Source organism: Geotrypetes seraphini, chromosome 16 (genome assembly GCF_902459505.1).
Source record: "Geotrypetes seraphini chromosome 16, aGeoSer1.1, whole genome shotgun sequence".
Lineage (NCBI taxonomy): Eukaryota > Metazoa > Chordata > Amphibia > Gymnophiona > Dermophiidae > Geotrypetes > Geotrypetes seraphini.
In genome coordinates this window covers 39,340,031-39,352,216 of record NC_047099.1, presented here as the reverse complement: position 1 = coordinate 39,352,216, position 12,186 = coordinate 39,340,031, and the positions used below count along the sequence as shown (strand labels likewise).

The window sequence follows — 12,186 nt, the reverse complement described above, 5'->3', positions numbered from 1 at the left end:
CATCTACTATGTTACTATAAATTGAATCAGGTTGGGCAGACTGGATGGACCATTCGGGTCTTTATCTGCCGTCATCTACTATGTTACTATAAATTGAATCAGGTTGGGCAGACTGGATGGACCATTCGGGTCTTTATCTGCCGTCATCTACTATGTTACTAAGTCTGCCCACTCTACTGACCCACCCCATTGAGTCTGAGTGCTAGTGACCTAGTTCCTCAACTCGACCCTCGTAGGGATCCCACGTGGATGTCCCATTTAGTCTTAAAGTCGAGCACGCTGGTGGCCTTGACCACCTGCGCCGGAAGCTTGTTCCAGTGATCCACCACCCTTTCCGTGAAGAAATACTTCCTGGCGTCACCACTAAATTTCCCCCCTCTGAGTTTGAGCGGGTGCCCCCCTTCTTTCCCTTGGGAAAGAATATGTCGTTTTCCACCTCGACACGACCAGTGACGCACTTAAATGTCTCAATCGTGTCGCCCCCCTTTCTCTGCGCTCCTCCAGGGTATAGAGCTGCAGTTTGCCCAGTCTTTCTTCGTATGAGAGACCCTTGAGTCCGGCGACCGTCCTAGTGGTAGGGGTTTTAACGCCCGTTAAACCGCCTGCCGCGCTAGTTTTTTTTTAGCCGGCCGCAGGGGGGGGTTAGCGCGCGATGAAATGTCAGCGGCTTGAGAAAAGGACACCTTAGTATGGGCTGTACAGTTTGTTTTTCAAATTCTTTATTCATTTTTCCATCTTACATCAAGAACACAAGATTACATCATTTTGTAAACATCACTTGTATTTCTTCTAACATCATCTTAAAAACATAAATTTATACCCTCCCCACCCACCCTTCCCACAAATATTTTAATCAAAAATATCATAAATATTATATTCTTATCTATTGATCAAACCTTTAATATATGTACTTTCAGTTATACAGTTTTTAAAACAAATATATTTATTGGTGCTGTAGACGGTATCATCATTCAGTACCAGTATACTTTTTACCGTATATGCTCGAACATAAGAAATGCCTTCACCGGATCAGACCGAGGTCCATCAAGTCCGGCGATCCGCTCACGCAGCGGCCCATTTAGGTTCTCTATTATGAAAACCTGAAATTACCGTATCCCTCAATATGATTTGCAAGTAGGTGTATATCCAACTTGTGCTTGAAACCCCATAGAGTAGATATGAACATGTTGAGACCCCCATTCCTCCCCCCGAAAGGAGGAAGGATGGTTGACTCAACTATAAGTCAGGCGGCTTAATATTAAAGTGCCCTGCCAGTATCTGCACCCAGCGTTCCCTTCCTCCTGTCAGGCTCTGCACCCAGCCCCCTCCTTCCCTCAACACCCTGTCCCCCCCTTCCTGCCCTGTCCGTCATACTGCATTTGCCACTGGAATCCCTGGTCCAGAAGTGTAGCGGGCAGAAGTGAAAGATACTTCACTTTTAACTTTTTGCCTTCAGGTGGTCAGTTTGTAGGGACATCTACCCAACGGGTTTTTTCAAGGCTCATATCCCTATATATCAAACAGACAATACAAGCCCTGTGACAGATATAAAAATGCCAACAAAGTATTTTAAATATCAAAGTTCCTTACCTCTACAAGCTTTCGCCGTCCAATGGATCCAATGGAGAATTATAGCTAACATCACAGGAATGTGGGAGGGTGGGAACAGAAATAGATTTACCAATTAAATTCTGTAGAACCGTTTGGTTTAAATTTAGAAATAGAGTGGCTTACTCTTATATGATATTCTGCCTGGGAGTCTATGGTGTAATTATTCTTTAGAAACAAGGAGAAAAGAACATATAAAGAATATTACCCTTTGGGATATATAGTAAAACACCCCCCCCCCCCGGATAGGGTAGTGATGGTCTCTCCAAGGATGAGGTCATCATTAGCTGTAGCTGGGGGATATAAATAAGAGGAGTGAAAACGCCGCGGCCATCTTTGTTTAAAGGACTTGGTGGTTGTATAAGACGGCGAAAGCTTGGAACTTTGGCATTTTTATATCTGTCACAAGGGTTGTATTGTCTGTTTGATATATAGGGATATGAGCCTTGGAAAAAAACCCGTTGGGTAAAACATGTCGGCATAGATGTCCCTACAAACTGACCACCTGAAGGCAAAAAGTTAAAATCTAAGTACCTTTCTTAAAAATGGTTGTTCACAAAATGTTAAAAAAAGATAGTTAGAAAAGTTGGACCCAGTGAAGTTATAGTGCGTGAAGCCAGATACAGTGAAATGTTTTTAGTATCGTGGTGGCACTTCTGAGGAACTTTTGACAAGTGTGAGTTTATAGAAAGGGGTGTGGAGGTGTCTTTTATAAATGTCAGGGTGGAGGAGATGTATAGTGGAACTTAATATTATTACATTTTACTTGCCATTGGATTGTTGGGTCAATGATCCTTTGATAATGAATGTGACTTGGGCAGACTGGATGGACCATGCAGGTCTTCGTCTGCTGTCATTTATTACATTGAGGCAAACAGCAGCTATCTTGCTCTGGCAAAGCCAAGTATTCAGTCAAGTCTCTCATGAAATGTTTTTGTTTTGATTTTCCTGAGAGCCTGTTTGTATTGCTTCTATAACAGGTACTTTATCTGTAAGTGAGACGGACCTGAACAGAGATGTCCTATTCCAAGCGGGACCTGGATGACTTGAAACCATGGGTGGAGAAGACAGTGAAGCGGGTTCTGGGTTTCTCAGAGCCCACTGTGGTGACTGCAGCACTGAATTGTGTTGGGAAAGGGATGGACAAAAAGAAAGCTGCTGGTATGTATTTATCTCACTTCTGTGTTCCTTATAAATGGTTCAAAAGGGGGGTGTTTTTGTTTAGTAAAAATCTGCTCTGGTACCATCCAGACCAGGAATATCGATTAGTGAGAATAACCTGATGGGGAAGTAAACCAGTTCAGCTAAGTGCTTCTGTTTGTACTGAGCAAATGAATATAATCTTGTTACAAGTGTGCTTTTTAGAGTTATATTGCTGTTTATTAAAAGGCAGGTGCATTTGAAACTTGCCTTGTTTTAAAGCCTTGCACAGACTTAATTTGAGTTTTTGTTGGGAACCAAGACCATGCTATAATTGATAATGCTTGTTACACAGTGATATTCAGATTAAAAGTTCATAATTCTTAGTACATTAAAAGTTATACAAGAATGTGGTTGTTTAATGGTGAAGAAAGATTTGTTTCTGCTGCCAGACCACCTGAAACCCTTTCTTGATGACTCTACTTTGCGATTTGTGGACAAGTTGTTTGAGGCGGTGGAGGAGGGGCGAAGTTCCAAACACTCTAGATCGGGCAGTGACAGGAGCCGGAAGCGGGAGCTAAAGGTAGGTATGCATGTACCAGCTACAGGAATAGAGTAGAGGCAGCACTTTCAATTGGATCTGTGCTCCCAGGATGACTTTCTCTCTTGTCTATTACCTTGCCTTTTAAGCAAGCAAAAGGTAAAAGGTGATAGGCAATATATTTTGGAGGAATGATAAAATACGTATGCAAATGTTTTATTATGAATTTAATTGTAATGAATATCTTTCCTTCAATAAAAATGTTATAAAATTAAAAAAAAAAAAAGGTGATAGGGAGAGATCTTAGAGGTAGATGGAGAGAGAGAGAGATGAGGTGTTGGAGGAAAAAGGGGAGAGGATATTCTGGATAGAGGGGGCAAGAGGAGATACTGGTTAGAAGAATGAAAATAAAGGGGGAAAGAGAGAGAAGATGCTGGAAGGGGGGCAAGAGGGAAATGTTAGCAAAAAAAATCTGGAGAAATGGAAACAGATAATGATGCAGAAAAATAAATGGAGGAAAAACTGAAAGGAAAAGGTTAAGTCAGAGAAGGATGTAGGAGAGGAATTGAAGTCAGGAAGGAGAGAAGAGGCAGACTACAGACCCTGGAAAGAAAATTAAGAAAAGACGGAAGAAAGCAGAAACTGGAATAAACTTGAATAAAATGGCCAGACAACAAAGGTAGAATAAAAGAATTTTATTTTTAATTTCATGAACAGAAAATGGAGTTTTACTGTAAATTTGCACTGCTTTCTTTTTATATTCCAAAATGTAGAGTGCCGTTTCTCTTTCTCTGGTGTTGAACTACATATGGCTTCTTGAGGTTTAAATTTTGTCTACATTTATTTAAGTTTGGGTTGCTTGTAGTTCTGTTTTCTTATATAGGGGTCTTGTGATATATGCATCACAGATATTTGTATTATGTTTAGTGACTTACAAGAGAGCTGATGGGGAGGGAGGGTGAACAGTCTTTATAGATTGGCTCACTATGATAACCCAAATTTCTAACCTTGGTTTATATTCGAGTATATACAGTAATTTAATGTGAGAAATTTTGAAGAAATCCTCAGCGTCCTGAGCTGTTGGTGAATTTCCAAGCGTTAAGGGCAGCATTTGTTTCTACGTTGTTCTCTGAACATTGGGAGGGAAATGACCAAATGACCTCATTAACATCCGATTTGAGAATGTGAATACAGTTTGTGGCCATCTTTGGCATGCAAGTAGTTTCCCACGCTAGAGACCTCGGACCATTCTGTGCTAATCACTACTATTCCGGTAATCTTGTGTTCTTAACCTGCATTTGAAAAAGCTAGAATGTTTTGTTTCCAGGAAGTGTTCGGGGATGAATCTGATCTCTCGAAGGATGCTTCCAGTGGTAAAAAACGTCGCATTCCACGCTTTGAAGAGGTGGAGGAGGAGCCAGAAGTTATCCCTGGCCCACCGACTGAGAGTCCAGGCATGCTGACCAAACTGCAGGTCAGTGTCCTTCAAAACTGCTGTAATTATAATGTGTATGAATAAAAGAAGGGTGACTTGTGCCGATAATTATTCCTGTCTTCAGCTTTTTCTGAAGTTTGTTTGGAGAGTCTTAATACAGTATAATAGTATGTGATGTGCAAAATTTGCAAAGTAGGAGCCCGTAGAGTTCTACAGTAGAGAATGACACAGTGACGGTTACCTGTGGGAAGCTGTGGGTAATCCACAGGAACAGGGGGGGGGGATAAAGACTGGTTGCTGTGGGTCAAGCAGCCCCCCTCCCTCCCTACTGCTGGCCCAACCCCAGCCCCCAACCCTCACACCAACAAACCTGCGAGTGCGACTCCTGGGTCAGCCCTTTCGCATCTTCCGGGGCGGGCATACCAGCCTGTTGCAACGGAAGCTTCCTGCACGCATGACGCAGGGCTGTTCGGACTGGAACCTTCCTGCCACCAATAAACGTTGTTCTGGGAATGGGTATAGGAAGGGAAGAGAGATCTCAGGAACTGCAAAATAAATGTGTAAATCGGTCCTAGGAGTTTGCAGATTTATGGGTTATGTCCATCTTACCAGCAGGTGGAGAAAGAGAGTATTCTGTGCATCAGTGTCTGACTGGAAATCCAGCCTTGCTCAAGTTTGATCCAGTTGAGCTGGGGGTTGAGGTCCCTCTTCCCTCCCCCCTTAACCCCCCCCTACCACTTTTTCTTACCTCCTTTAAAAAGAAAGCAATATTATATAATGTCTAAAATTATAGTAAGGACTATATAATGATATGTTGTATTTACAGTAAGTTATGGAAATATCAAGTGTATACTTAATGCAATTGTATGAATTTTTATGATACACTTGTTGTTATATGAAAAATGTATAAAAAAATATATAAAAAGAAAGCAAAAAAACATTGGCTCTTGCCTTGAGGGCATTGGATTAGGGGACGGAATGTACAGTTTCAGCGTGGTTGATGAAATTTTTGATGTGGGGCGATTAAAATCTGGGGGACAGTCAGCTCAAAGATGGTACTGAAAACCATAGGAGGAGATCAGAGCCTCAAGGCAACGAGTATATAGAGAGAAGAGGTCCCGAAGCAAAGCCCTGAGGTACGCAGTCTGATTCCACCAAAGAAAACACTAAAAGTGCTTTCGGGGAGAGAAGAAAACCAAGACAGAATAGAGCTCCATAATCCAAATAAGGATACCATATCGAGGAGTAGATCGGTAGCCATGGATTAGATATTTTAAAAATCTTTTTTTTTTTAATTATTCATTTTAAATCTTAAACAAGTGTACAATAAAATATCCATTAAACTTTCAATATAACACTTGAAATTCTTAATCATATCATCTAGATCAAAAATATACATCCCCATCCCTTCTTAAAGTAACTAAATTTCTTGAGTCATTTTAAAACAGACAATTAAGTGTACATAAATATATCCATTATAATTTCAATACAGCACTTAAAATTCTTAATCAAATCCTCATAAACAAAAATAGAAATCCCCTCCCTCCCACCCTTCTTAAAGTAAGTAAAACAAACTTTCAAATAAAAATTATATCCCCCCCACCCCACAATGTGTAAATATAATCTCCCTTAAAAAAATTATGTCTACTCATGACAATACTTAAAATCTTAGCCTAACAGAGAGAAGTAGATGACATGTTTTGTCTTTGCAGATCAAGCAAATGATGGAGACAGCAACACGTCAAATTGAGGAGAGGAAGAAGCAACTGAGTTTCATTCGTCCCACAGCATCACAGGTATGAGTTGTGAGCATTTCGTAGTGTTGGAAAGAACTGTGCCCTGTGATTATGTAGCTGCAAGTGTCATTATCCAGATTAACGCTACTTTGGCTAGTAGGTTAGGAATAGAGTGCCCTGTATTAGGTTTTGGATTGTCTAAACAGGGAATTCTCCATTTGGTCTCCGAGTCTCTTTATAAGTTCAGAGCTGTGCCTGTCGCCTTCGTAGACGATGAAGGGATGTGAAATATTTGTTCATTTTGGGTGGGAGCAAGAGTGATAAGTGGTGAAAAGGTGTTTAGAAAGAAGGGGTTCAGCTTTTGTTTCTCTTGAAAAGCCCCTTTATGAGACTGCCAACAGTTAAAAGCCAAAATAACAAATGTTTTATGTTAGCTAATGTGGCCTGAGCCTTGATTTTGGATTTGAAACTTAATTTCTTACCTTTCCAAATCCAAGTTCAAAGTAATGTAACGAGTGAACAAGTTTGTGAAGACTACTAAAACGGAGCTTTCAATCCTTAACCCTACTCCACTGCCCTCCAACCCAGCCAGCAGATTAACCGTTCCCCTTAACTGTCTTGCCTGTTTAGATTGTAAGCTCTTTGAAGCAGGGACTGTCTTCTTTGTGACTGTACAGCGCTGCGTGCGTCTGGTAGCGCTATAGAAATAATTCATAGTAGTGGTAATAGTAGGATACGTTGTACATCTCCCTTTTTGTTAATTTAGAGAAAAACCAATAGAAATGGTTTGTTTTTGGTTTGCCACAGAGAATTTCCTCCTTGCAGCCTGAGCGTACATCCATAGGAAACACCATTCAGCCTTCGCAAGCGGCCACCTTCATCAACGATGCCATAGAAAAGGCGAGGAAAGCTGCAGACCTGCAGTCTCGAATCCAGGCTCAGCTGGCTCTGAAACCAGGCCTCATTGGCACCACCAACATGGTGGGCTTGGCTAACCTGCATGCCATGGGAATTGCCCCTCCGTGAGTATAACCCTCAGCCGATAGCATCTCCATATAGGGGAGCCCATCTGCTATCTTACACTAATCTCTGTAACTGTTGCTTTCCATTTTTGGTGATCGATTTGAAAGTGAAATTTCTTTTTTTTTTTTTTCCAATTCTTTATTCATTTTTCATCTTACATCAAGTATGCAATATTACATCAATTGAATCATACAGATCACTTGAAATTCATTCTATTATCATCTTAAATACATAAATTATCCCCCTCCCCCACCCACCCTTCTCACAAATATTGTAATAAAAAAAAAATCATACATGTTATACTCAAATATTGATTAAACCTGTGTTATAACTATATACCACCCCCCCTTCCATATTTATAATTATACGTTCAGTGTAAAAAGGCGTGTAATCATTACAATATGTTATCAATGGCCCCCCAAATTTTTTTTAAATTATTATAATTCCCTTTTTGTATGGCAATTGTTCTTTCCATTTTATATATATGGCACAACAAATTCCACCAGAAGGTGTAATTAAGTCATTTTAATGTCAGATAATTTACATTTTGGCTGTTTTTCCATCCAGCTCTTCGGATGCCAGGCAGGAGGGCCTGGGGTAAATAAAGCTAACAATGTCACGGCCTGAAGATCGTGGCAGCGCCTCTTTGCTTGTGTAGTTAAATCGACAGGCACTTCCCAGCATCAGAATCATTCCTTTGATTATTAGACCATGTAATATGTTGACAGCTGCCTTGCCTCAAGTTATGTCAGAATGGAAATTTAACATGATGAAAAAAATCTGTTAAAAAAAAACAACAAAAACAAATAATAATCATCATATATTAATCTATAGTTGAAAGAAAGGGAGTGATACTGTTCTTGCATTTCCATAGGAAGGTGGAACTGAAAGATCAAACCAAACCCACACCCCTGATTCTGGACGACCAAGGCCGGACAGTGGATGCCACAGGGAAAGAAATTGAATTAACTCACCGCATGCCAACCCTGAAGGCCAACATCCGGGCGGTGAAGAGGGAGCAGTTTAAGCAGCAGCTAAAAGAGAAACCCTCGGAGGATTTGGAATCCAACACTTTCTTTGACTCGCGCGTTTCCATTGCTCCTGCGCAACGTCAGAAACGAATGTTCAAATTCCACGAAAGGGGCAAGTTTGAGAAAATTGCACAGAGGCTGCGAACAAAGGTAGTTTAATCTATTTATGAGCCACACGTGCACCAGGCAGTGTTTCACTGTCTCATTGCTTAGAACAGGGGTGTCAAAGTCCCTCCTCGAGGGCCGCAATCCAGTCGGGTTTTCAGGATTTCCCCAATGGATATAATTTCTTTAATCATTTTTTCATATTACAAGTGTATCAGAAAAATTTATATGATCTTATAAATACACACTTGATTTACCTTTATGACCACTTTTATAATGTTCTAAACAATATGTAATTCATTTAATATGTATGACCAATATAAATAAAATAACCCCCCCCTGCCAATGAATATGCATTGAAAGCAGTGCATGCAAATAGATCTCATGCTCATACTGGATTGCGGTCCTTGAGGAGGGACTTTGACACCCCAGGCTTACAATCTGTGTTGTAAGATAACACATAGGTGTAATTTTTTTTAGAATGGTGGACTGTTCAATGCTTGGGTGTCATCGACTGATATAGTTAACCTAAACAGTAGTAGAGAGGGATAAATAGTCCAAACTCAGGAAATGGGTTTCTAACGCCACTCTTCTCTTTTTGCTCAGGCTCAGCTTGAAAAACTGCAGGCCGAGATCTCCCAAGCTGCCAAGAAGACTGGGATCCATACCTCTACCAAGCTTGCTCTCATCACCCCCAAGAAGGAGTTGCTGGAGGGAGGTATCCCTGAGATAGAGTGGTGGGATTCCTATATTATCCCCAATGGGCTTGAACTGTAAGTCGGACTTTTTTATCCTCATGATTCAGATAGCCTTGGTAGCTAAATGTTCCTGTTTTTTTTAAATCCAAAGTGTTTTATCAAATATTTTGTATGGGATCACTCCAAGTGCTGTAAACTTCCATTCCTTGGGTCCTCATCAGACCAGTTGAGAACTTGTGAGTTGCTAATTGACCAGTAGATGGAAACGAAAGAAACAAAATAATTCCTTTAGAGTCGTCCCCAAAAGGTTACAGTGCAGGTACAGATAGTCAGTATTTTTCTATCTCTAGCTGGTGATGGAGCATTGTACAGGTTCCCCTGGTGAAGTTGAGCTCTTGATTCTTCTTTCATAAAGGGAAAGGTTTATGAGACAAATATTTGGTTTTACTCCCCCATTCCCCAATAGATGTGTGTTCATTTTGGGGTCAGATTGCCTTTTAGTTATGGAAAAGTGCTGAGCTGATGGTATCAATTCTGGCTGTGGAATATTTAGATGGCTCCGAGTCCCTCATCCTGACATCCTTCTGCAATAAATTGCCTTTAAGACACTGCAAATATATTTTTATGTCTTTCTGATTTGTTGAAAAACCAACCAACTAATGGTAGCTCTGTTCAAATCTGTTTATTTATTCATTATACATACTGTAACAAGCTTACAGTTCAGAGCGGTTTACAACAAAAAGAAATTGGACAACAGCGGGGTATACAATAGCAGTAAATCATCAAATACTCATGACATTGTATGAAATAATATGCTAATTCATCCCAAAGCCGCATTTCCTGAAAGGTGAGCAGCATATCCATAGAGCTATGCCTTGACCAGCCCCAGAGTGTGGGAAAAGCGAAATAATTAACTCTTCTTGTTCAATCCCACTCTGTTCCTGGACTAGTGGGTTATTCTCCTGTGGTTGCCAGACGTCTTGTAGGGGAGCTCATTAGACAGAGTCTTGAGCCCCTCAGGACCTCCCTCCAGAAATCCATTTTTTGCCTAGGAGCTTGTCTTTTCTGCTCTTGCTTATTTTTTCTTTAACGTAGGTATTTTTCTTCGTGAATTCTGCCCTTGTGCGGCAGAAGTTTCCCGTGTCAAGAGTTTTGTTTTCAGGGGAAAGTGTACTATGTTACTATGTAATGGTAGAAAATAACCTTTTAGTTAAGTGACCTTTCCAGATACAGCACTGCTTGAGACCTTGCTAGTTCTGGGCTGTCCCTTGGGTTACAGTAAATTTAGCTCTTGACACTAAAAGATATCCGTTTATATACAATCATACTGAGTTGTGTATCGGAGTCATTTTGGCTCTGTCATGGCTTTTCATGCCAGAACCCAAGATCTATTTAGAAACTCGGTTGCTTTCTTCTTTCAGAAAAGAAGAAGTGTTATCAAAACGAGAAGAGTTCTTTGGCATCACAAACCTTGTGGAGCACCCAGCACAGCTAAATCCACCAGGTAAATCTCACTCCCAACATGAATTTCTCCAGGTTGGCTTTGAAACAGACTGGATTTGGTTTCAGATGCTTGCAGTTCAGCAATAGCTTCTGTTAGTGCTCAGATGGTTCTGTTTCTAGCAGGAATTCATATTCAAAGCATTCCTCCAGACTAGGTCAGATGTGTAAGGAGACTGAGGACCACCAGCTTTATACTTGAGTCTGTAGGGATCCTGGGCAACCCAGTATATATTCGATTGGGAGGGGTGTTGGTTTGGGGTTCTCTTTTATCCAGCACGTGAAAAAGCCAGGAAGATTCCTGAGTGAAATAAGGAGGCAAGGAATTGTGGTCTGCTTCAATTTGGTAGAAACATAGAACATGACGGCAGAAAAGGGCCACGGCCCATCTAGTCTGCCCACACTAATGGCCTACCCCCTAACTACCTCCATGAAGAGATCCCACATGCCAATCCCATCTTTTCTTAAAATCTGGCACGCTGCTGGCCTCAATTACCTGTTGTTTTTTTTTTATAAATCTTTATTCATTTTTAAATTCTTACATCAAGTGAATTTACATAATAAAAGACAATTTTCACATATCACTTGAATTACAATCAGATATTCTTATAAGATAAAATAAATACCCCCCTTTTTATCAATATTCCTATTTCCATATGATATACATTACCCTCCCTAACCCCTAATATAAACTATCCATGTGCTAAGATATCTGATCATTAGAGTAACTAGTCAATGATCCCCAATTACCTGTTGTGGAAGATTATTCCAGCGATCAACCACCCTTTTGGTGAAGAAATATTTTCTGGTGTCGCCATGAAATTTCCCACTCCTGGTGGTCATTTGGTCTGTCTCAGCACATTTTCCCTACTTCTGGGAGGAGAACCTTTAATGGCTAAACAAGGGACAATTTGGCCTCAAACAAATGTTAAACTGAGGCTTGGGTGAGTGAGCTAAGTGATATCTAGTGAGGATGTCTTACCTTGTTGGGATTTCTGTCGAAGCCCCCTTCTTTCCAGCATATAAGGAGCATGTAGGAGAGTCATAAACTAATTATTTGTAATAAGTTCTTCTCTTTTTGCTCTCTGTCCATCAGTCGACAGCGATTCACCAGTGACTCTTGGAGTGTATCTAACAAAAAAAGAGCAAAAAAAGTTACGGCGCCAGACACGGAGAGAAGCTCAGAAGGAAGTGCAAGAGAAAGTTAGACTAGGTCTTATGCCTCCTCCAGAACCAAAAGGTATGTGTTGTAACTGGGCATAGATGGACGAGTAATAGTTTGTAGGTTCTGGAAAAAAAAACTAGCTTCCACTCGGACTTCAAACAGCTCAGGCAATAAGCAGAGAGTGTAGGATGTTTTACAAATCAG

The 12,186-nt window shown here is 40.7% G+C and overlaps 1 protein-coding gene across 5 annotated transcripts in view; it reads left to right on the top strand.

Moving 5' to 3' along the window:
* The window catches only part of PRPF3 (pre-mRNA processing factor 3), a 35,913-nt gene that overhangs the window by 600 nt on the left and 23,127 nt on the right, over window positions 1-12,186 (top strand). For 4 of the 5 annotated variants that reach the window (XR_004537224.1, XM_033923898.1, XM_033923900.1 and 1 more), the window contains exons 2-10: window positions 2,589-2,769; window positions 3,201-3,331; window positions 4,617-4,763; window positions 6,437-6,520; window positions 7,268-7,482; window positions 8,358-8,664; window positions 9,226-9,392; window positions 10,739-10,821; window positions 11,914-12,057. Coding sequence is in view for 4 of the 5 variants with exons in the window: in XM_033923898.1 (XP_033779789.1) it covers window positions 2,625-2,769; window positions 3,201-3,331; window positions 4,617-4,763; window positions 6,437-6,520; window positions 7,268-7,482; window positions 8,358-8,664; window positions 9,226-9,392; window positions 10,739-10,821; window positions 11,914-12,057 (1,423 nt within the window). In the remaining variant the exon portion in view is untranslated. Of the gene's footprint in view, window positions 1-525; window positions 1,135-2,588; window positions 2,770-3,200; window positions 3,332-4,616; window positions 4,764-6,436; window positions 6,521-7,267; window positions 7,483-8,357; window positions 8,665-9,225; window positions 9,393-10,738; window positions 10,822-11,913; window positions 12,058-12,186 lie in introns of those variants that run through there. The other variant, XM_033923901.1, reaches the window with a different exon arrangement.